The 25,177-nt window shown below is 34.3% G+C and overlaps 2 protein-coding genes across 3 annotated transcripts; both read right to left on the bottom strand.

Annotated features, from left to right (window-relative positions):
• Window positions 1-2,595: 2,595 nt before the first annotated feature.
• Window positions 2,596-14,513, bottom strand: Isha (Insulator su(Hw) mRNA adaptor). Of its 2 annotated transcripts, none has more exons than XM_018518025.1 (15): window positions 14,333-14,513; window positions 11,772-11,900; window positions 11,405-11,696; window positions 10,955-11,136; window positions 10,605-10,877; window positions 10,376-10,519; window positions 10,054-10,301; window positions 9,794-9,979; window positions 9,512-9,633; window positions 9,217-9,425; window positions 8,945-9,122; window positions 7,419-7,718; window positions 6,842-7,069; window positions 4,740-6,140; window positions 2,596-3,643 (listed from the first exon to the last, which is right to left on the bottom strand). In XM_018518025.1, exons 1-15 carry the CDS (start codon window positions 14,360-14,362, stop codon window positions 2,772-2,774), a joined length of 4,794 nt encoding a protein of 1,597 aa, XP_018373527.1. In that variant the 5' UTR covers window positions 14,363-14,513; the 3' UTR covers window positions 2,596-2,771. The 2 variants fall into 2 exon arrangements, with proteins under 2 accessions (XP_018373527.1, XP_018373528.1); XM_018518026.1 differs by having other exon boundaries at window positions 2,772-3,643; window positions 4,740-6,116.
• Window positions 14,514-15,690: 1,177 nt separating this feature from the next.
• LOC108767832 (nardilysin) lies at window positions 15,691-24,552 on the bottom strand (the record flags this gene model as incomplete). The annotated part of the gene is made up of 17 exons (XM_018517901.1): window positions 15,691-15,779; window positions 15,907-16,064; window positions 16,646-16,777; window positions 17,590-17,726; window positions 18,083-18,195; window positions 19,379-19,862; window positions 20,012-20,390; window positions 20,646-20,779; window positions 20,858-21,008; window positions 21,168-21,653; window positions 21,738-22,081; window positions 22,163-22,333; window positions 22,558-22,763; window positions 22,833-23,025; window positions 23,103-23,216; window positions 24,118-24,265; window positions 24,458-24,552. Coding segments are annotated over 17 exons (3,534 nt in total), but the record flags the coding sequence as incomplete, so codon positions are not given.
• Between the last annotated feature and the right edge of the window lie 625 nt (window positions 24,553-25,177).

The following is a 25,177-nucleotide window of genomic DNA, read 5'->3' as shown; positions in this document are numbered from 1 at the left end:
ATTAAATTAACAAGATTATTTTCAATTATATATAAACTATATAATCTCATCTATCAATATATTTTTTCTGTACGCACGCGTGTGTTAACTATATGTATATATACATAATTGTATATATACAATACACGCACATACATATATACACATACACACACATATATATATATATATATATAAGTGCATATATAATATTTAAAAAAATATATATATATAAAGACTTCAAAAAATTAAAATACCATCCCTCACAAATGCTGAAATTTTGGAAGTAATATTGTACACGAGGAAACATAACATGCCTCAAAAAGGTTCCACATTATAATTAGATTAAAAATTTATATACAATCCCATTCTAATATATGTATAAAATCCTAGAATGTAGTGCCGCGCACCACTCCAGGTTCTCGTTTAAAAAATTTTTTTTAATTTACATTTATGAAACTTATGATTACAATGTATCTTTAATGTGTTACATGAATTGGAAGCAAATGCAACTATACATTAAATAATAATAATTCAATTTGTCCTAATGGTTTTTCACTTGTATACTCGTACTCATTTCGAAAATTCTTTATGATATTTGAATTACAACAGTTTATGAAGAAATTGATCAAGAAAAAACGAATATATATAAATGATATGGATATAAACAAATGTCACATTGTTATTTGTACAATACATTTTACAGAATTTCTAGTTTTTTTTATATACGTTATAATATATGTATTATAAAATTTGTCAACGAAATGTGGAAATTACGTGTTGAAAATTACAATAAGTACCAGCATGCTACTAGTGAAAAGAAATAATATTTTGTCAATTTATTTTATGTTCATATTTTAAGTATACGCTCTTAAATACAATTGCTGTTTGTTCATGGATTCACATATATGAATATATGATCGTAAAACGTAACTTAAACTAAGCTCAAAGCAAAGAAATAGGCATACATGCGTTTTCTAACGTGAAAATATCAAACATTGTTATTATACGCGTTGAAATAATGCTATCATATCCTATTTTAACGACTCGTTAAAAAGTCTACCATTATTTTTTAACAATCCAGTTTTTATTTATTATTAAAGGCGCGAAGTGAACGTCTAATAGTAACGTTTCAAAATCAAAGAGTTCGGTTCAGTTGATGAGTCCAACAATTGAACACGATCGGACAATTCAACTTTGGAAGTCGTTCTCTCTCAATACCATCTCTTAACCGTAATTATTCTAATCGTTAAAGATACATAATTAAATGGGTAATATATGTATCGACGAATTTCATCCTGGAGTGGTGGCGGCCAAGCAATGGCTCTCTTAATATCATCTTAGTCACATTTCTTGACTAACGGTATGTGAAAGTAATTGGGAACAATACCTTGCACTTGTCACTCAGTTTGAGCGCAAGCACGTGTCTTCCATCGCTGCGCCGTGCAATACATGCGTATGTGAACACAGGAACCACGTTGTCTGTACGTGTGTGTGATGTGTGTAAGTTAAATGGAAGCGCGTGTACGCGTGGGACACGTCGTAACTTTGTAACTATTCTTGCTCTTATACTCAAACGGATTAATTTAAATTCTCATGCAGAATGAAATGAATCTGTGCCGTGAATTAGCGTAGAACAGATAATTTCAATTATTCGCTTATGTAAAAAATTCAAGGGAAGAATAAGCACAGAACCGATAAAAAAAATATCAGGAAGAAAAAGAAAAACAAATATATTCTGAACTGTGTTATGTACATGTCTCTGTAGATGCCTAGAAATATAATTCGTATATTATACACGTGCAGACTTCTTAGTTTGTCATTTTCATTTTGTCGTAATCAGGAGCTACGCGCGTATCGGAATAACAAGGCCATGTTTCTTTTGTTATCAAAGACGTTATATATAAAATATTTATTCTTTTTCTTTCTTTGATTGAGCAATGGCAATCAGCACATTATATTCATTCATTTGTTCTGCTACGAAAATATAAAAGTATGTACAATTCAATAAATTAATCCTCAAAGGGGCATGAGGTATGATACTATCGCTGTACAATGCCCGATAGATGATTCGAAATGAACTACAGGAAAGTTCTTAATAAAACTACAAACAAATTGACTGGAGATTGATTTCGTATAGATGGCAATGATGGAATTCTTTCAAATTGTGTCTATATATACGTTTATATGTATATATATATATATATATATGCATATATATATATTTCTTTGTTATGTAATATATATAATTGCAACTATCATTCAACGTAAAAGAAGAGGAAAAAAGTAGTAAAGATTATGATAAAAGAATTTCAATTAAGAATTGAATCTCTGTATATACCTCTACACGAATAAACAGGTCCTGTGTTCACTTTATCACAGCAATTATCTAAGCAGATTTCAGTTGGGAAGAAATCTTGATTAAGACTTACACGAGAGTTAACAATTGAATATTCTGACGATTGAAAGATACTCAAAACAACTCACTGGACCCAATGGCTCCCCCACCACTCCAGAGTGTGATAATTCTGAGTCTGTAAAATCGAATTTTTTTTCACTTTTTTTCTTTCCCTCTCTTTTTTTCACTCGCTCGCTCGCTCGCTCGCTCTCTCTCTCTCTCTCTCTCTCTCTCTCTCTCGCTCGCTCTCTTTCGCTCTTTCTCACTAGCACGACTCTATGTACATCGTATCGATTTAAACGATATTTTACACGAATCTGCCTGAAGATTCTCTATACTTCACTTTGGTAATTTTCCAAATATCGATCTTTTTCTTACTTTCTTTCCTTTCTGTTTATAACAAATCCGCTTGCTGTTCCACTGATTGCTCACTATAATTTTCACTGACGTGCCCTATTTGTTCGATCGATTGTACCACATTTTGCTGCGCTGAATCTTCAGCTGGAATGGGTGCTTCATATTCACACTGTTCCTCTTCACCCTGCTGCGTTAGCGCTAAATCGTTGCTGGAGAAATGATCCACACCAATTTCGAAGGCGTTGGTCTCATCATTTTTATAACTCATCTCATCAACATTGTTATCGTTCGATACACTTGCAAATTCGTTTTCTCTGTCACCATGCATCATATTTTGCTCGTGGATTACCGACTCATCTTGATTCTCTTGCATCAGAAGATTCTGTTGATTGATAGCCAAGGCTGAAGCATCAAAGTCATCCTTCGCTTCTAATTTGCTGCCATCCGATGTCTCCATTTTATTTTCGGCTTCTTCCGACGGCATCTCATCCACGTCATCCGTCATTTGTGGGCTAATATTGCCCCACCTAGATTTTCGATTTCGATTACGGTTCTCCCGCTCGGACATGTTTTTATAATCTTGATGCTTTGCTAATTTTTGCTTGTCTCGTGGAAGATGATTCTCGCGTTGTCCGTGTCCATCGGGTTCCTGTCCAGACCATGGTGTGGGTCCACCGCCCTCCTGATTTCTCCATGGTCCATCTGGTCCATGCATTGCCGGTGGACCCATCGGGCCAAACGGTGGTCGGATATGTGGTCCTGGACGACCGCGCATTTCATCGAACGGCGGTCGGAAGAAAGAGTCCGATTCTCTTGGATCGAATGGTGGACCTCGAGGTGCGAACGGCGGCCTCATCCCGGGCCTCATACCTCTTGGACCCATGCCACGTAGATGGAACATGAGAGGACCTACAAAAGACACAGCAAAGTGACACACGCACGAAGCCAACATAATTATATTCGCTGTAAATAATAAAACAGGTCACTTCGTTTGCTTTCTATCATATTACATATTTTTTAACATGTAAATCGCGGAGTAAAGAAATTAAATGAACAAATTAACATTAAGAAATTCATACGGATAGTTACAGATATAATTATTATGTATAAAAATGTGATATAAGTTTATCAAAAGTTTATAACTGCTGCTGTTTCATGCAATACATGCGTATGTGAGCACAGGAACCGATATCGAGTATTTTATACAATAAGAAATATAAAGCTTCTGGAATAATATTTACTTATTATTTTTTTCTCTTCCTTTTTTTTTTAATTAAAATCAAATTTAAAATATTTAATTATTACGAGTTATATTATTTCTTTTTAATGCATTTGATTGTTCTTAATTAATAAAATTTATGAGTATTTTGTAAATCAGAAATTTTAGTGTCTCTATATTATATTTCAAATGAATGTGATACATATAATAATTAGTAAAAAATTAAAAATAGATAATAAATTAGAACTGTTTGTAAAAGTTTAAGTAACTGATTGCAGCCAATCTCTCTAACATTAAATATATTAAATATTTAATATATAATATTAAAACCTAATATTAATATTGACTATCTGCTATCGAAATAGAGATATTAAAATTTTAATACTTTTTAAAAGAATTTTTTGGAATTTCGCAGGGGGGCTCCAAATGGGAATGGCGGTTTCATAATTGGCATGTCTCGGGTTTTATCCGCCATCATACGTATGGATTTTAAATTCCTAATCTGCATGAAACGTCTCCCTAGACCACGTTGGAATATATGTACATGGCTAGCAACTATATATCACGTAAAACAACTATTGTTCATAAAGAATCTTTAGAACAGATCAAGATTCACTCAGAATTATGGAGTAAATCGATTGATCGATTGGTAGTAATTGGTAAGAATTATTTCAATTTGCAACAAGAAACATGGCCTTATATTAAATGCTAATATCTCATACAATAACTAGTTTCTAACATAAACTACCAAATACAATTACAAAGAATAGAAAATTTATATCTTACCGGGTCCTCTGGCTCCACGTGGTCCAAATCCATCAGGACCAACCGGTCCTCTCGGTCCTTTTGGCCCCATTAAAGGCGGCATTCCAAACACCGGTTCCATCGGCCCACCAAAGAATTCCCTTCTGCGGAGATCAAAGTCGGAGCGCTCATTGTGACCCCTGTGATCGAAGCCGTCCTGCATTCGCGGATCAAATCCATCACGTCTCATCTCGTACTCGAAACGCTCACGTTCGTATTCGTCTACGGGCGGTCTGCGAGGACCACGTTCTGGTCGTTCAAACTCGTCTCTAGCCGGGCCTAGTCTACCCGGCGGAAAGTCGTCAGGCCGAGGCCCATTGTGGCCTAACCTATTCTCATAGTGTTCTTCCGGGAACATGCCAGGCTGCATTCTAGGATCGTGGAAGTCGTCCATCTGTGAAGCCCTCGGTCCACCGCGCGGCGGGAAATTCTGTCGATCAGGCCGGTCGGGCAGGCCGCGTTGCGGAAACTCGCGTGTGTCTGGCGGTCCGCTCCGGAAATCCGGTCCTCGAGGAAAGTCGGTTCGATCCGGAGGCATCACTCCAGGGAACTTAGGTAGGTCCATCAATGAGATCGGCATGTCACCGGGTGGCCGTCGTACTCCACCTCCGGGACTTTCTTCAAAGTTCCTGTCGTTCCGTTCGTTGTTACGCTCAGCTCGGTTGCCACGCATGTTCCTATCCATCCGGTCATCCAGCGGTAACGTACCGTCCGCTAACTGCCGTAGTCGTTCAGCTAGACTGGGCTTGTTTTCCTTCTTCATGCCCTCGCCTTCTTGAATGTTTTGATTTTGTCCACTAGGTCCTTCCGAGTGTCTGCTGCTGCTCTCCCGACTATCCCGGGTCTCACGGCTGTCTCTGTCGCGTCTATCATCCCTCTCTCTGTCACGACCGTCACGATTATCTCTCCGTCTATTATCTCGACCGCGATCTCGTCCTCTTCCTCTATCTCTGCCACGATCTATTCTGCATTCGTTGATATCCATGCGATCTCCACGATCTCGATCATTCCGTTCTCTCCTTTCCCTGTTCTCCCGATCACGTTCCCGTTCTTTGTACTCGCGAGATTGGTCGTTCTCCATACGACAATCATTTACATTGCTGCTTATATTCATCGCCGCGATCAACTGATCACTGAGATTCGGCTTGTCCTTAGGCAAGTTGCTGTTCAAACTTTGCGGCATTGCATCCTCCATCTCTACGTCCATATCATCCGAGTGATGCTGTTGTTGAGGTAGTTGCATCTGCATTGGTGGCGCCGGACCAACTCCGTACGGTTGTCGTAACATCGGCAAGTTCGGCATACTCGTCTCTGTCGTAGGCGGTGGTACTCCAATCGGTGGAACATTGTGCGGCATACCTGTAATGTTCAGGATCTCGTATCCTGTTTGGCTCTAATTAGCCAACTTTACTGGGCGATAAGCATATTAAGTATTATCGCGGATTCGATTAAAATTAGATCTGAGAATACACACGTGTACTACATTAGCGCTGATAATTTTAATTATAATATTTCTATTCTGTTTCTATATATACAAGTTATTTTCGTTTAAATCTCAGCAAGACAGGAAAATATCCTATTATATAATTCTTAAAGTAATAGATCATAAAAAGTACAAGGATATGAGTTAAGACTACATTTAAAATATATGTAAATATATATATAAAACTCTATCATATTAATTCTGATACATAATGTAATTTGTAATGTAGTGAATAAAAAAATATCAGATACACGGCTCAATAATGGTTTTTGAATTATGATGTATCAAAGTAAAATTTTTACCCACAAAGCATTTTTAATACGCTATAGTTCAAAAACTATCCATTATTCAGTCTTGTGTCAATATCTTTTGTTCACGGCATTATAAACTAGATATGTGAAAACTAAATTATTTTAACAATTTTCTATATAATTAATATGAGATCCTTTCATAAAAAATTGAATAAAAATTTAATTTTTTATCACTAATACACCGCAATATGACAAATACTTTATAGTATAGTTATAGAAAATTATGTAGCTATTGCAAATATCTCAAGACACTATTTTATTAATTATACTTATTAAAGAATTGTACATACCAGTGGAATTTGGCTTATCCGAAGGCGCTGCAGGTGCGGGCAGTGGAATTTGCGTCAATAAACTTACGCCAACACCTGCTCCAAATGGCGGATTTACTGGTGGTGTCAACATGGTTTGCATCATGCCGGGTGGTCCCAGTAGACTCTGCATGTTAGGTGGTGGTACTCCGATTGGAACATTCGGCATTAGTCCATGCGGCATTTGTAGGCCCATGTGGCTAATCATTCCTGTATCAAATTTGTAATATCCAAGAATTGAAAGATACTTTACTAGAAACCTCATCAAATCGTAGCATCATCATAGATATCTGCTGTGATGTAAAAAAAATGTTTTTCCTTATGAAGTATGTACAACTCAAGAAAAAATAATAAAATAAAGAATATTATGGCTTGTATATAAAAAAAAATAATATAATATATAATTCAAACCATATTAAAACTATTGTATAATACTGAAAATAACTATATTGATTATATATACTACATTTATATATCGCACTTGCAACATCGTACTCATCTAAATATTCATAAAAAAACGAATTGAATTTAAAAACTGAGATAAACGCTATAATCTTACGTGGCACTCCAGGTGGCATTGTAAATGCTGGCGGCATCATTTGCAACTGAGTGTTCGGTGGAGGCAGTAGCGCAGCCGATGTTGGTGGCCTGATTGGTGGCGGTTGACTAGTGTCGACTAATTGCTGTTGCTGCGGCGGCTGCTGTTGTTGTTGCTGTGAATTAGCCGGTGGCTGTATGACATTAACGATACCATCCGTCAAAGTGGGGATAGGAGCGCCAGTGGCAACTATTGCTTGCTGTTGCAGATGCAACTGTTGTTGCAAAACATCTGCACTTGTGCCAGTGTGTTTCAACTTCCCTGTGGTATAAAAAAAAAAAACATAAGGCTTGTTCTTTGCAACTACACTAGACTGCACTTTCTATCTCCCTTTCATCAAATATATGCCTATTTGATTTTAAGTAAAGGTTAGTTCAGCTACAAAGAACAAACCTACATATTTTAGAATTTATAACTAATTATGACATGTAATAATATGTATGGTACGAATATACTTTTTAACAGCATATCGTCAATTATTTTAGTAATATAATAAATAATATTTTTGATCAATATAAAACTATTCAGAGTTCTATTTCAACAAGACTGATTCACAGTCGGATTTCAGTTTAAAGATATTACTCTGATTTTAATCTCGTAAGTTGGTTCAAGTTGTGTATCATTTTAATTTATGTAACTATCTTGAAATTTGCCTTTTAAAAAACTCTTCTCTAATGCCATCCAATTAAAAGAAACAATTTGCCTCGGTGGTCTAATGGCTTACAACGCTCGTATGGTTTACAAGAGATCCGGGTTCAAGTCCCGGCCGAGGTAATATTTTTCGCAATAAATTTATTAACAGTTTTAATATATTAACATCTTTATAATATATGATGCTTGATGGTAGCATCAAAATTATTAAAATTGCTTGTCAATTTAATTCGCGATATTACTAGAGTAGTTTTAATTGCGTTTATTTAGTCCGGAAAAATAATTCGGCGCGCAGTTTGAAAAAGACTACAATATGGTATATATGCAAGTACATATATAGTATATATTAGTAATTCAAGATTGAATTATTTAAAAGCAACGAAGATCCAGCTTCGACCGTAATAGGCATTTTAAATTTCTAGTATTGATTGTGTTTCTCACATATACAATCTAAAATAAAGATATTGTAAAAGAAACAAATTGCATAACAATTGTAATAAATTGTAAGCGAAAGGTAAATAAATTTCATAAATGCAAGATCTTTAATTTATGAAACTAGAGCTTATTATGTATCTTATGCAAGGATAGTCGATTCGTAAGTAGCAATCTCTTTTCTGTCTGACTTTCATGCCGCATTTGCTTCGGTTTATAAAACATTGATTCGTGAGGGAATCGAAGATTGTGAATGAAAGACTTATGAGGTGTAATTGTAACCTATGTTTCAGGAACAATAAGACTGCTATATAATTTATTAAACTACCCTTTCTATTACTCACTTTTCACATGCAATATATCAATGTACTCTCTGTGTGTACGTACAAATTGAAGAACTTTACCTTTCAAATGAGGAGGTAATGTGTCTTCGTCTATCATCCCTCCTTCTTCTAGTAGCTCCAATTCTTGATCGGTAATATTGGTTAATTTATTCCAGGGGATATAACTGACGCCTAGCTCTACTTCCCAGTAATCTTTCCACTCCTTGCCTTTTACTCCTTTACCAGGTGCCCATGCCAACTGTATAATTAAAATAGAAATATATTGCATATACTAAAGCATTTCAAATTTATTCAGTTATCGTATAAGAAATGTATTATAAATAATTAATTACCGTAATAGCTTTGCCTTGCATCTTTTGATTTTTTAATTTTGTTAGTGCTCGATATGCGTCCTGTCTTCTATTCATACATATAAATGCACAACCTCTTGGCGAGATTAAATCAATGCTAACAATATCACCAAGCTCTCCAAATGTATCGGATAATTCTTCTTGATGAACGAGTTTTGACAAATGTCCTACCCAAAGTGTTGTACTGCAAACTGTAAAAACGTGCGTTTAATTTTTCCTACTATTCTGATTCATAAAATAAAATGAGGAAAATCCTCTTTATCTTTAAAATACATACCACTTAATTTATCTCTAACTATTGACGGCAAACCGCGTTTGCGTCGTTCCCTATCCTTTTCCCGCTCTTCTTCCGTCATCTTTTCTCGGCTATCATCACGTTTTCGAACTCTTGAACGAGATCTAAAAAAAGGAGACGTATATATAAAATATGTCTGTAATATAAAATTGATAGCACAAAAATGCAAGTTAATCATTTGACGATCTTTGTTTTTCTATATTTAACGTATTTGTCAGTAATAAAGACAATCAATTTGATTTAATGCTAAGTAAGCCTAATTACCTTCTCCGTCTCGATCTGCTTCTAGATCGAGATTTTCTATCTCTATCTCGATCTCTATCTCTATCTCTGAGTCGCGGAGATCGGGATCGACTGTGATGTCGATATCGTTCTGGCGATCTACTTTGGGAACTCGCATTTTCGCAGTTTACAATTTCTACACTGCTGCTATCACGTCTGACACTGTTTCTATAAAAAAACGACCGTTATATAAGAGAGTTAAATTAGTTAAGTATGATATTGTTAAATTATGATATATTTACCCAGAATAATCTTGCGTTTCTTGACGTTCATCAAGCAATGGACTCTTTTGATTTTGATGCGTAGACTGATTTATTTGTCGAATGTTCGATAAAGACTGGGAAGAATACGACATAGCTGGTGGATAACCAGGTGGTGGCTGACTCATATCCTGCATCACATTGCTGTTCATATTTGATGCATAATTTTGTGTGCTTGGTTTCAAAATATCAGAAGGTTTTAAATCACATTCAGCTGCAAATGGAAGATTCTAAAAGAGAAAAAAAAATTTATGTACAAGAATCATGACATAAAAAAAATTAAAAAATTATCTGATTAACTTACAGGAACAGTTTGTGCTAAATGCTTATCAAATTCTTCTTCTTGTTGTTTCATTTGTTGCAGCTTGCGCATCTTTTCTTCCATTTCGATTGAAGAGGTTGCATTACTTTGCATGGTTTGTTGTAAAGTTTGTAATTGTCTCATAACCTTCAAATGGAACAGAACACGTCATATATAGAGTGAATATATTGTACCTTAGTACTGTTATTAACTTTTAGTATTCGATAAGTACCTCTGGATTTGCAAGCAATAGTCCAAGACTTTCTAAACTGCTGTTTGCTGAAACTGTATTGTGCTGTGTATTGGCTGAGGCAGCTGTGCTTGGAGAATTAGTAACAACAACGTCGTCATCTTCTTCTTCTCCGTAATCATACTCTAACAGCTTTTTATCAAACTTGACAGAACTCTTTGGTTCATTTGTAACGTCCTTTTTCATAAGTAATTGCTGTAAATGTTGTAATTGATCGAAAAAAGAGGAATCCACTTGACCGGAGTTGGACTGATTCTGTATGGAAAACAACAAGATTGAATAAAACTTTAAGACATATGTGTACAATGTATAAATATATGTGACAATATTACCAAAAGTTTGTTTGCGTTGACTGCTGCTTCCATTTTTGTTTGTGCAAGCCATACTGGATCAATCGTTTTTCCGGATGGAAATAGTTTGGGATCCTTCGCAGCGTTTTTAATTGTAGATGGCGGAGTTTTTGTGACTGCACTTACATTACTCAGATTACTTCCAGATGATGCATTTAATGTACCTATCAGTATTAAAATATTATTTTTCATGTATATGTATACATATTGTAGTCCAAGTTTTAGCTAGCCTAGTGCAGCAAGCGTTAAGCAGCGGAGCAACAATCAACTAGCGAGGCGATATTTTTTACGCCTCCATAAATATTGCCTCATTGATTAGTTGCTGTTCAGCTGCCTGACGCTTGTTGCGTCCAATCTGAATTAGACACAATGCCTATATTTATATTATTTATTAATTTCACATACATTTGTAATTGTATTTTTTATATTTACCATTGCTATTTACTGGCTGTTCCTTATGTATCGGATGATTCGGGTCTGCCAGATCGAAAAGTGGTTGAATAACTTCTGGTGGAAAAACTGCATTCTTTTGCCAAAGATTTAATACACGTATAACTTTGCTCTTATCTTCTTGTGGGCACTTTAAAAGATTAAGAAAGGTAGTCTGCATATTTTTTGCAAATCGTGGAGCGAACACATCTTTTTCCATCCCAAACTGATGTCGGGACTGTCGAACAATTGAATCTATTACATACAACCCTGGTACTTTGTACTCCGGCTTGCACTAAAACAAAATAAAATAAATTACAAAATACACATACATATATATGGTTAAGAGAAAATTTAAATAGATATTTACTTTTTGAATAAATTTTTCCACGCTTTGTACAACATGCTTGTAGAATTTTATTGCTTTGATGGCTCCCCGTGTAAGCGAATTCATTTTGGCTTTCGAGATTGGGGGTTTGACATCGTAAAGAGCAGAGAGCTGCAAAATTAAATCTTGATTAATTATGTCTTCTGAAGAAGCAATATACAGTAGAATTCCTTCATCCGCACACATTTATATACAATACAAGTTAGCGCCTGGTTTCAAATATCCGAACTTATACGACCTGTTTTTTTTATTTCTGCACTAGAACTTTTCTTTTTGCTTTTGCCAAGTATCAAATATCACTTTAAGTTCCAAAAATATACATTAATTCAGTTTATAAAAAAAAAACAGATCTATGTCTGAGCATCTGTTATTTGAACTGTAACGCTGCTTGCATAACCTTCAAAAACTGGGATAAAAGAAGAAGCATGTCGAGCTCCTCCTTTTATCCCAGGTTTTTGAAGATCAACTCCTATTGTCAGAACTGATAAAAAGAAGAGTCCATGAAATTCTAATATATGAATAATTCACAAAACTATTGTCCTCAATATTGTATTGTCCCTTAGATTTGTTTTCACAATATATGGTTACCTAAAGATTAAAGGTTACCAAAAAATTCATCAATGAAATTTATTCATAAATTTCTTAGTTATCTATAATTTTTAGGTAACCATATATTGTGAAATCAAGCCCTAATAGGTATGTTTGGATAAACGGAGTTCTACTAGTAAGAATTAAAATGTATTATCTATGTAAATTATCTTTTACGTGTATTTATTTCTAAAGTTCTATAGTATACGTAACATAAACTATATGCATGCATTTATTGCAACAAAAAGTGAGTATGGACTAATGTATATTTCAATAGAAGGTAAATATCAACATATCTCTATCTTACACTGCCAAAAGCTGCAGCGTTTCAAATACAATCAATCATGTAATTTTGTTCCTAGAGCGGAAATGTAAAACAAAATGTGAAATAATATAAAAATTGCATTTATGTGTGTATATATATATATACATACATACATAAAAAATTGTACTCTTCATGCTTCTTTTTGCTTTAAACAAAAAGTTACATGATTGACCCTCAATAGTATAAGTATCATAAGGCTGGCAATCATACTTCGTTCTTTGGTTTGTTTTCTGTTCCTGCACTAGACTGTTTTAGAACTCTTTTTCTTGCTTTACAAATATCAAACGTATATCTATCTCACATTAAGTTCCAAAGTGTACACTAGTTTAGCCACGAAAAACAGACCTCTTATTTCAAGACCCTCAAGTAATGTTTTGAGATGCTAATACGGCTCTATTAGTGCATGACATCTCAAGATTGTACTTAAGACAGTCTTAAATACAAGAATCGACTACGAATATCGGCCAAAGAGTGTTTTCAGAAAGAGATACAAAGGACACGGTGTAATACAGTGGATGCGTTCGAAGAGACGTTATTAGCGTTATTTGTGTCATTCTATCTTTGTTAATTATTATTACATAAAACAAGGATAGAATGATACAAGCAGTACTAGAGGTACGTTTGGGGAATTTACTACCAGCACTACCGCATCACTCTATCCTTGTTGCTTATTAGACGAAAAACAAAGACAGAACGATTCGATAGCGCTGGAATGAGCTTCCTGAATGCACTCTAGTAGTGTCTCTTTCTGAATGCACCAAGTGAATCATTATATCTAGGGGGATGATTGTGTATCTCGAAACAAGGTGAAAATTACAAAAGTATGCAAATTCACTAGAATATTCATAATTTAATTGGTCAATATCTAATGAATTTGTACACTTTTGCAATTTTCACCTTATTTCAAGATACACAATCAACTGGTAAACCATTCAAGATGCTAAATAATACAAACGTGACTTGTTAATTCTATTTCTAACCGAGATCTCGAAGTAATTTTTAGCATTTAGCGAATACAACCCAGACAACATGCATGTCCAAAAGACGTCGTAAAGACAACAGAAAAACAACTTTTGGAGGATATATATCTACAAGATATCCAAAACAAAAAAAGATCTTTTGGACGATGCTTGTTGCCTGGGAAGATTAATGACGTAGTACAGACCACAACATCACATGTGTGCATGCTTGTTTTATCATCCCATAATTCAGAAATACAACTAGCTATTCGCCCAACAAAATGCGATCACTGATTCAGTCGAAATCGACAAGTGGCCTTCAAAAACAAGTCACACTAGGTCCCAGTGATGGGGAAACCATGGAACCTTCATCGTGATCGTGATTTTCCAAAGAGTCTCGAACGAGTTGCGTCTTCGGCAAGGATACTCTTTCGTCAAGATCGGAGAGCAACACTGACTATAGCCAAGGGGAAGATTCGGGGGGGACGACGCATCATTTTTTTTTCTTTTATCGCAAAGGTTCTTGTGATTTTCTCATGAGATTCCGAATGAGATACGAGGTAGAAAGAGCAAAGTTGAATGCGAGCAGCGTAGAGAGGGAGAGCTGCCCCTACGACGGTGACCTCTAAGACGTGCGCGTACAAGCGGAGGGACCTCGGGGTGTTACTTACCTCCGCGTTAAACGCCTTCACCGCCTCCATCGCGTGGGGCAGGGGAAGAGCCTCCTCGCGTCACGGTCGTCGTTAAGTCTCACGCGGATCCCGACGTAGCGTAATACCAGCGAAACGTCCGCACTAAAGCTCGCATCTCTCCTTCATCACGCACTATGTAGACGAGCCATGCCATTCAAGATGGCAGGTTTCCCGTGTTTCCCGATACGCATCGCGGGACGGTCGACGCGTGACGTCACACCTGTCGTCTGCCTGATCGGTAAAGCAGGTGAGGCGTCGATTCATGGCGCCTGTTATCGATTATTAACTACGTTCAGTTGCGTTCAGTAGAAAAAGCAGCTTTGCAACTGTCGTAAACTTCTTGAATACGATTGGTCCTTGCTTTTGGTTCCTTATATGGATCTAAATGTATAAACCCAATAACCAACGGTCGCGATGCGCAAATGTTATAGATCGCAAACGTGCTTCTATGTCACAATACGAATGCAACTTCACGTGTAGGCTCAAAGAGGTCGATTGCGTATCTTGAAAATTACAAAAATAAGTAAAATTCGCTAGATGTTGACTAATGAAATTATAAATAGCCTAGTCAATTTGTTCACTTTTGTAATTTTTATCTTGTTACAAGCAAAGTTTCAAGATACATACATATACATTTAAATGGTCCCCAATCATAAGTACATTATGTACACGGCTCAATTCACGCGATAGAAGATAAGAATTTGAAAAATTCTGGATTATTACCAATCTTCGCCAGCGAAGCTTCACTGCATGAAATTGTATCTTTAATCTTTTGATAATCCTCCCTCTCCCATGACGCGCGACTACCGCTGGGCGGCAGCAGGCGCCCGGTCTGGGAAAACGGCTTCTCTTACTTTTAAAGCCCGATGTCCACGATACTAGAAATCAATCCGAGATCTCGGACAGAGAAAAAATTAACAAATCAAATTTGAACAATTTGATCACATGACCATTGCGATAGGTCAATTCTTTCTTCATCCAAGGTCTCGGACCGATTTCTAGGTCGTGGACACAAGGCTTAATACATCATAATCGATTTCCATGCAAGCAGACATATATAAACAAGGCGGACACTCAAAGGCTCAGGTTGCAGACCAACCAGTCAGGTTGCAGAGCTAGTAACAAAAAGAGATGTCTCGGCGCTAAGCTACGCGCAGCGACACTGCCGTGGCTATTTTATGCGTAAATCAAACACAAAGAAAAATATAACTATTTATTAGAAATAATAAAAATAAATTCCATGATGGAAATTATTACAGTTAATATCAATACCTATATTAGCAAGTAGTTAATATATATGTATATATATATATATATCTGATCACTTATATCTCAGTTTAATTTTCCTTGTACTTTGAAATCCATAGAGTCTTAAAGCGCTCATTGTCAATCTGCTGCAAAATGATTTTCTTCTGTGCATGAAATTCTATAAATGAATTGTGTAATGTTAGATTGATACAATAAGAAAAAATTCAGTGATATAATAAGATATGAAAACATAAAATTCGCCAGTATTTTTTTTTAAATAATGGAAAACACGTCGCAACACTTACCAAGAAGTATTTCGAAAGCGATAGTAGCATCGCTCTTCGTGTATGTGTCCTCTGGAATAAGTTGACTGAACTGGACGCGCGGCTCGTCACGCCACAAAACTTCTAATAAATTCCAAATCTCGTTACTTGTCAATGCAGATTGCGAAGTTTCGATAGAACTGATAGTAACAACAATTTTATCTTATTAATAACAATCAATCGATTCTTTGGTATATTTGAGATAACAATATGCTAAGTTAATAAAATTTTAAAGGAAGGATAGAATTTATATTGTTTTGTTCTTTTACAATGTATTGTTCTTTTACAAGAAGAAAGAATTATGCGATTATTAGGATACAACAAAATATAAATTCTATCCTTTCTTTAAAATTTTGATTAATGTGATTTTCATGTTTAAATATCCATTTACGAAATCATTTATCGAATATACAGGGTATTACAGATACATACTAGGCAGTACGACGGGTTGCGCGGCAAACTTTGCATGGCCAAGCGTGGTTTAATAGACAATGACAGTGACTTTATGACATAAACTTTATAATATAAATAATAAAACTTTGTAGTGTAAACTTTATAATGTATAAAGTCACTGTCATTGTCTATTAAACCATGCTTGGCCATGCAAAGTTTGCCGCGCAACCCGTCGTACTGCCTAGTATGTATCTGTAACACCCTGTACATTTAAAATATTATTATGTCTAGCTTTTCTACTTAACAATAAAAGAAAAATTCAAAATACATGTCAGAAGATTCTGAAATATGTGTCGTTTTTGAAATACATCGCTGCCTTTTTAATGGAATTTCTGGATCTTCGAAGTTTTCATCAATGTTACTTTGTGTTCTTTTCTGATCTTGCCTATGCTCAACGGAGCTGAAATAATATCATTTAAGGGATTAGACTGGTGTAAAATTTTTTTTAAATCGAAAAAAAATTTTTTTGCTTCAAAAAGTAGTTTGAAACCTGTAGAATATGAAACGAAAGGTCTTAAGTATAAATTCGAGTTAGTTTCTGAGTTACAAAGCCTACAAAATTTGCACTATATGATATAAAGATTATGTTGTAGAACTTTAAATGCGTTTTTCTTGAAACCTTGTTTTTCAAAACGATGTTCAAAAAGGTTTTTCAGGATGCATTCATCGGATTGACTTGAATTTTGATTATCCTTATAGTATTCTCTAAGCATTGACCGAGGATTTTTACAGTATCATTATTATTTTGTAAGATACTAATAAATTAATTAACAATATTTATGCCAAAAATCAAACCAAAAGTTAAAAAATTTTTTTTTCAGTCAAATTTTAATAAATTTTGAATAAGCTCGGTCAATACTTGGGGAATACAGTACACTTCAGTGATATTTTTCTTTTGTTTCATACGATGATACGATTCGACTAATGCGAAAAAAATTGATTTTTCATGACATTTTAATAAATGGTGTTAAGATTATTATTTTTCCTTTCATTTTGCATATTTTATACCTTCAACGTGTACTTGAATAAGGTACCAAAACACAAGTATGCAGCTTTTTTATTTCTTCGGCAATCCACGTTTAAAAATTACCTATTTTTACGGTTGGTCATACCGGTCTAACCCCTTAATATTAAGAGAAAAGAAAATAAAATGAAGGGATATTAAAAAATTAAGAAAAAATTAACATTGAAAAATCATGAAGTATTTCTTACAAATGTAATGATTCCAATTCTATGTCCGATTCTGTATGCTGAGAAGGAACTAACATTTTTCCTTCTTCCGCAGACAATTTGGAAGCAGGTACTACCATATTCTCTACAGAGGCAGGAGGTACAGTTTCAAATAACAGCTGGAAAATATATATATAGAAAGAATTAATTTAAAAATTAAATAAACAAAAAGTAGCGCAACATTTTTTTCAGATAAAAAATATTAAGTATAAATAGGACTAGATAGAAAAATGCCTTATTCGGATTAAAAGGATCTTTATATTTGATAATATTTTAATGTGAATTTATATATATATATATAGTTTTATAAACTGCGCGCTGATTCGATTTTCGATCAATTCTTGAAAAATAATCCCTAATTGAAATTGGGATAATAGTATCAAAGATTAAACTGACAAATAATTAAACGATATCCTAATGGGTACTCCTATATTATTACTAACTACATTTATGTTCGTCTAGTTACTATACTTACTTTGTTCTTATAATCTTCTTCGTTCGTAACATCATCTTCAATTTTCTTATGCTGCAGATCATCAATTATATATTCTAAAGAAAAATTCATTTTCTTGCAATTCTCTGCAGTATCTACAACAAATATTTTAATTTTAAAGCTCCTGAATACTCAGCCGGTGACACAGAATCAGGCGGCGGCCTGGAACGCGATTCGTAAAGCTGGAAACACAATAGACACAGGCAATAGGCACAGGCAACAGGGAATAACGAGCCGTCCAATCAGAGCTCTGGGATATAATATCGAACTTATACCCCAAAGCTCTGATTGGACGACTCGTTATTCCCTGTTGCCTGTGCCTATTGCCTGTGTCTATTGTGTTTCCAGCTTAACTGTCTTTACACGCCTACCTACAGTTGTCGGTGTCGTTGCGCAGATATTTTATATGGTGAAAAAGCTGCGCTACGACAACTGTCGGTAGGCGTGTAAAACAGTTAGGGGCTCCGCACAATAAAAGAAACAGGAATCAGAGAATAAAAATTTCAACCTATCAGAAATCATGTATTGTGGAATACACAGTTTCTGATAGGTTGAAATTCTTATTCTCTGTTCCCTGTTCCTTTTATTGTACGGAGCCCCTTACAGTGCCTGGCCACAATAAATGGCTGAACTTATAAACGTGGAAAAGTAACGTTTTGACGACGAAATTGTCGAAATTAGTGCTGCGTGCCATTTCGTTATTATTTATTTAATTATGAAAATGTGACTTGCCTCGTACTTAAAATCCTAAAGTCCTAAAAATGGGCAGAAACTTCACTCATCTTGGAATTTTATACGTAAAAGCGTAATTTTACTCGTTTCAACAGCTGTAAACCGTGTGTTTCTGCCCGAATTTAGGCTCACTTTATCTGCCTTTTACTTACTATTAAGGGAGAAAAGGGCAGTTTCTGCCCATTTTTACAAGTGTTTTAAAGCGATCTCGTAATTTAGATTTATCCAAATTGTCTTTAGTCTGGATCTACAATAGAGTTTTAAGCCTTAAGCCATAAGAAATGGGCGAATCACAGTCGCTTATTCTTCTCGGATTCGACTGTAATTGGTCAATTTCTTACGGCTTAAGGTTTAAAACATCTATTGTAGATGCGGACTTATTTACAAATGGCATGCAGCATAAATTAACGTGCATTTTTCGCCTATGACGACACGATTCCAACACGACCGCCGCGACTATTCAGGAGCCTTAATTTAGCAACTTTAAGCATAATCTGACAAAACAAAGTTAGATAACAAATAGATATAAACTAATTATTTACTCACTATTTGCTTTCTTGACCGTAATTTCCTTTGGATCAGTTCCTATCACATGTACGCTCAATTTTCTAAAATTACTTCCGTTCAGTGTGTGCTTTGCAAACCATTCTCTTAGTTCAGTGATTTTTATGTTCTTTATTGCAAGCGTTTCCTTCTCAAATCTGTCAAACATGTATTTGTAGCTTATGATCTCATTCCAGTTTCTCTCAACTATTTCTTTCACAGACACGAAATTGGCAGATCGCTTCAATGTTATTAGCGCTTCCTTTACATCATCCAATTTCTCTTCTGAGAATTCTTCCAAAATCTTATTAAACGATTTCAGAAATTCTTCGATTCGCTGGTCCACATGTTCGGTTGTGTGTTTATCTGCTTGAGTGTGAACAGAAATAGAATACCCTAAATTGAAATCTACAAAATCACACAAGACATTATAACCCAGCTGTTCTTGAATTCGTAGTTGAATGCATAAAGGTCCTTTCATTATCATCTGTAAGCACAGTACGAAAGAATGTGATGTGAGGACAAAATCAATCACAATAATCAAAACTGTTATTTATATTTCATTTATTTATATAAATAAAAATAAACATAATCCAAGAATTCCACGTAAAATATACAAAATGATGTTATACTTACAACCAGCAGTTCGATTAACATTGATAACTCCATCGACGTGTCACTGGCTTGATAATAATTCGTTACTACAGAATTTATATCACTATTATTGATATTTTTTAACTTGCAGTAATATGTACCCAAAGGTATCTGAGTGACTTTCATCTGCGACGACGTACTAGAGGGCAAAGGATCGCAATTGATTAATTCGATACATTGTCGTACAGTTTCAATTACAGCGTCTTGTGTCATGTTGCCTTGCACGAGGCACTGAATGAACAAATGATTGGTGAAGGATTTTACGAAGTCTTGGAATTCTTCAAAATTAACATCACATAGAGTAGTGTACATGTCTACGTTTGTATAATGGGAGACATTAAGTTTCTGTAATTTCACTTCCCTGTAAAAAGGAATAAAGTTAGGGATGGGCGATGTTTCATTGATTATACAAAAAATCGATGAAATCAATGTTTCATCGATTTTTTGTATAATCGATGAAACATCGCCCATCCCTAATAAAGATATATACGTTACTGATTAATCGACAGAAATATAGCTTAATGTAATTTATTTTACAATTAATATCATTAATTGTTATAGTTATGCAAGAATCTTATAATCGTTACAATTATGTTTGATAATAAATAATCAGTACTTGACAAGTTTATCAGGTTCTCTAAATTTGTTGTACAATATTTCAAGTTTTTGTACTTTGGCAATTTCAAATAAATCCTTTGTAACAAGGGTTGGATAGTCCACCATGTATCTTACAATAGTCATTAATAAGAGCTGTAATAGAAGAAAAATATACATGTATATATCGAAATTATATTTGTAACTATATATATGATTTAAATGTATATTTACAGGTAGTTTTTCATTAAACCCATCTAATTTTATTATGATACCTTCCTCATCGACAAAAATATCATAAGTGAATCCAGCTGCTAAAGCTGGATACAAGTCTTCGATCAATAGCATTTTTAATACATTGCAGTACATTTTCATGAGAGCTACACTGTAATATCATTAATAAGAATATTTTTTAATAAGATACAAACGATTATATAAAAATTATTATATATTTACAAGTTAGAAATTAGTATATAGAATTAGTAGTACCGTAGTAGTACTAATTCTAATAATGTAGTATTATATTTTCTATGTTATTACTTACTTCTTCAGTGACTGTCGTTCCAGAGAGGAAACAAAATGGAAATTCATAGAACATCTTGGCAAATCAAATGGGCCATACCAAATCTCCGATATATCATCCTTGTGTAATTGTATAGGATATTTTGGCATCTCTGCTGGCATCGATATTAAAGAGAAGTCACTGGTAATGAATGTATTTGGTAGTGGTAAATTAAAATCTGGCAATGGCTCGATAGATTTCCAACGTTCGATCCATTTCTCTGGTATCTCAATGTCTGTATATTTGGTCTTAAACCACGGCTCGACTTTATTTAATTCGGGACAGTCAAAATCTTTGTTGAAAATCATGATATTCGCGGTCTCTGGCAACATATAATTTAAACATTTTTGTATAGCTTCTGGGTTATACTCAAAATAAAGATTACCGTTCCCAGTTATATAATCGTGTGGTACATAGAAATGCATCGTCTTACACAAATCCTCTACATTATCCGTCAGACCTAAAAATCTAAAAAAACCTCCAAGTATAAGTCTTACATATATTTTGTCAGTTTTTCTCTTTTGCATACGTTTATTCTTAAAATTGATTTACCTAAAATCATTTTCTTCAATCGTACAAATCTCGTCATAAATTCTTTTCTGCGGACCCTCCTTCTTTAATAAATTGATAAAAGAAAATAATGCATTTAAAATTTCCTCCAAGTGCTGTTGTCCTTCACGGGAAAGCACTACAATAATCTTGAATAAGGCGTACATAGAATTGTTTTCAAAATCACTTTCATGACTACAACTAAATAAATTAAATCCCCACATTTTTTTGTGCAGATAACTAATTAAAGAACCTTTTCCTTTATGTTCAATAATCCACGCGATATATTCACATGGTTTACTTCTACAAAAATCAAGTACTGAAGGCATAGCCCATGTTATTTGTAGCTGTAAAAAACAATTTTTATTTTATGTATTTATTCAGTATAAAGATGGCATATTTTGGATTTGTGTTCAAGTCACACATACTTGATTTGTATCATTGAAAGGCTTAACTTTATACATTTTTCGGAAAGTAGGAGTATCGAAAGAAACACCGTCTTTAAATGCGGTAAAGTTATCAGGAGGCAGCCCGTTATTTGGTACATCAGCAAAGCACTTTGTGACATAGTTTTCTAATGTATCCAATGGTAACGTCGCCTACAAAAAATTGTATCATGTTATAAATTATTTATAACAAATAATCAACGATTTTTCTGCGCAATTTTAACGAAGTTATTAAGACCATTCTACATTGGTCGTATCGTAGCGTCGAAAACGTCATAAGCATCATGCGACTTTAAAATTGAAACATCGGATTGGCTGAAGCAACAAGCTTGTGACTTGCGACGTCTACAATACAACCAATGTAAAATGGCCTTTACCTGTATAGCTAGCTTCATTCTATGAGCGCTATAATGGCGCTTTCTAAACTTGTGCAGCTCTTCATACAATTTGTCATCATCCACATTGTCACGCAATGTTATTAAATTGCCACAAGTAAATTTGTTGACTGGATGACCAATTCGCGCTAAAGAGGCCATCAGTTGTGCCTTTCTGATATCGTCATTGGGTAAAGCCAATTGAAACTCTAAAGAGCATGGAATATCAAGATTGCAAGTTACAGATTACAACAATATTACAATTGTGGTTTATGTACCGCTTTCTATGGCCTTTCGCTCCTGTATGATGGCATCTTTCTTCATCAGGGGTTTAATAAAAAATTGAGCAAAACGATCGAGAGCTGGTAACAGGTGTTTGTCTTGGATACTAAAGATAAATTTTGTATGCTCGTGTTCTGTTAAAGCAAAAGTATATCCACCATGTTTACTAATAAATTCATGAAAATCGTACTGCAATTAAGATAGTACACATTTACATATGTAAATAAATAAATGTTATAATATATTCATGTATTATATTTTGATACTTGAGGATATTTTTCGGATCCCATGTAAACCATATGCTCAAGGAAATGTGCTATGCCTGGAATTTCTGGTAGATCGCTGAAACTGCCTACTCCTATACACAAGCTGCATTCTGCCTACATATAAAAAAACATATATATATATATATATATACACACACATATATACATACACACATATATACAGGGTGTCCCGACCTTTTTTGCCAATCACTTTTGTGTAGATAGAGCGGACTAAACTGAGTCAAAAAGTCCTCTACCATTTTGCAATTTTCGCAATAGTTAACAAGATATAAATTACTAAAAATTGCAAAATATTGGTCTTGAATAATTTTTTACTCAAATACTATCAACTTTACAGAAAAACTGCAAGAGACAAAAATTATTTATTTTCTTCTCATAAAGTTTTGAGAATTTTTTCAGAATTTTTCATCAACTTTTTAGTGCTGCATTTTCTTATTTTTACCAACATGAGAAAATACGGTATTAAAAAATTCTGAAAAAATTCTGAAAAAATTCTCAGAACTTTATGAGAAGAAAATAAATAATTTTTGTCTCTTGCAGTTTTTCTGTAAAGTTGATAGTCTTAATCATTTCAGTTAAGTTCTAAATTTATAAACAAAAATAAATCTAAAAATAAATCTATGAAAACTCCCGCAGATAGGAGACCAAATTTTTCAAACAGAAACTCTTGATGAAACTGATAATATTCTAAGTCAATGGCACAGAAAAATGTAAAATATATATATAATAATAGAGAACATAATAAGATAGCAGCAACAAATGCAAAATCATAATTTGGTTTATTGGTTTCGTTCTATTACTTATGTTGTTGCTTTTTTTTATTGACTTCAGATTTTGAGGAGATAAATACTTCTTATGATTTTATGTAGGTCCATCTCTATGACATAATTCCAATGAATTTTTAATGACAGATTATATATAAAAGATAATTAAAAAAAAATTAGCATAAAAAATATAATTCTAAAATACAAGCTGAACCAGCTCTTATTTGTACCTGCCAGTTATCTATGTCAATTTGTTCAACTGAGGAATTATCTTCTTTGTTGCATTCATCTTTTTTGCAACCATCTTTGCTTGTATCATTTCTTTCCTCTCTACTAGATATCAGCAAAGCTGTTAAACCATTTGGTAATCTGATAACTCTAAATTTGGAAAACAAAAATAATGAAATCAGAAATCAATGATAATACTGATCACAAGAACAATCTAATTCGTCCTTGTAAAAAATTAATTTAATTTATAACGTTTTTTTCAAAATTACCATCATATTAATTAGTATTTTCCATGCTTATTCCGATCGAAATCGAGCTTGTTGCTATTTGCTTTCTTCTTACCTATATTTTAGATCGTCATTCTCTGATATAACGGGCGTTTCCAAATATTCAACTTCATAACGCTCGTCTTTAGTCGTATGATTCATCTTTGGAATTATATATCGATGTATAGGAAATTAAGATAGAAATTGGATCAGTAGGATACGATTCTATTGAAGAACTCGCAATAGAATTTTAGCTTGTTTTTAACTTTTCTCGAGCGTGTTTAGCGCAGTTTTTTCAGAGAGCCTCTAATCTTCTTCCTCTAAAATTTCCTCAATATGGATGGAAAACTAGCTCTTGTTAGTATCCAGAAATTTATTCGGTCAACGTCTAGTGATAGGCCATTAACCTTCTTATTTTTGTGATTCTTGACCTCAAACAAAGGTGAACACAAACAATCTAACTGGTATATAACGACATAAATCATCTAATAATAGTTAAAAAATGGGAGGATCCCGTTTGCCTACAATCCCGATTGCACACACCACTCATATCAGCTGGTGCCTAGTAATTTTTCATTGCTTTACCAATGAGAACATGATAAAAAGACAAGGGTATGCTCATGCGCATGACCAATCAGATTTTTGTCCTTGCTTACGTCACAACGAGTGGCTTACGCCACTGTTCAGCAATTTCAGATTGTTTTGGAAAGGTAAAATATTTAATTTTACTTCCCTCAGTTTTTTTTGTTTTTTTCATATAATTGCCGCATCCTTTCACTATGCAGGTCATCGTGAA

The sequence above is a fragment of the Trachymyrmex cornetzi genome, unplaced genomic scaffold, assembly GCF_001594075.2.
Source record: "Trachymyrmex cornetzi isolate Tcor2-1 unplaced genomic scaffold, Tcor1.1 scaffold73, whole genome shotgun sequence".
NCBI classification, from domain to species: Eukaryota; Metazoa; Arthropoda; class Insecta; order Hymenoptera; family Formicidae; genus Trachymyrmex; species Trachymyrmex cornetzi.
Note: the sequence above shows the minus strand (reverse complement) of the source record. Positions and strands in the feature narration are given on the sequence as shown.

What these genes read in the sequence shown, in the direction of transcription:
- Isha (XM_018518025.1), bottom strand. Translation starts at nt 14,362, where the DNA reads ATGGAGGCGGTGAAGGCGTTTAACGCGGAG. An exon ending in TGAAGGCGTTTAACGCGGAG is followed by an intron (nt 11,901 to 14,332) that starts GTAAGTAACACC and finishes TTAATTTTGCAG; the next exon opens with CTCTCTGCTCTTTACGATGT. An exon ending in ATTTAGCACAAACTGTTCCT is followed by an intron (nt 10,302 to 10,375) that starts GTAAGTTAATCA and finishes TTTCTCTTTTAG; the next exon opens with AATCTTCCATTTGCAGCTGA.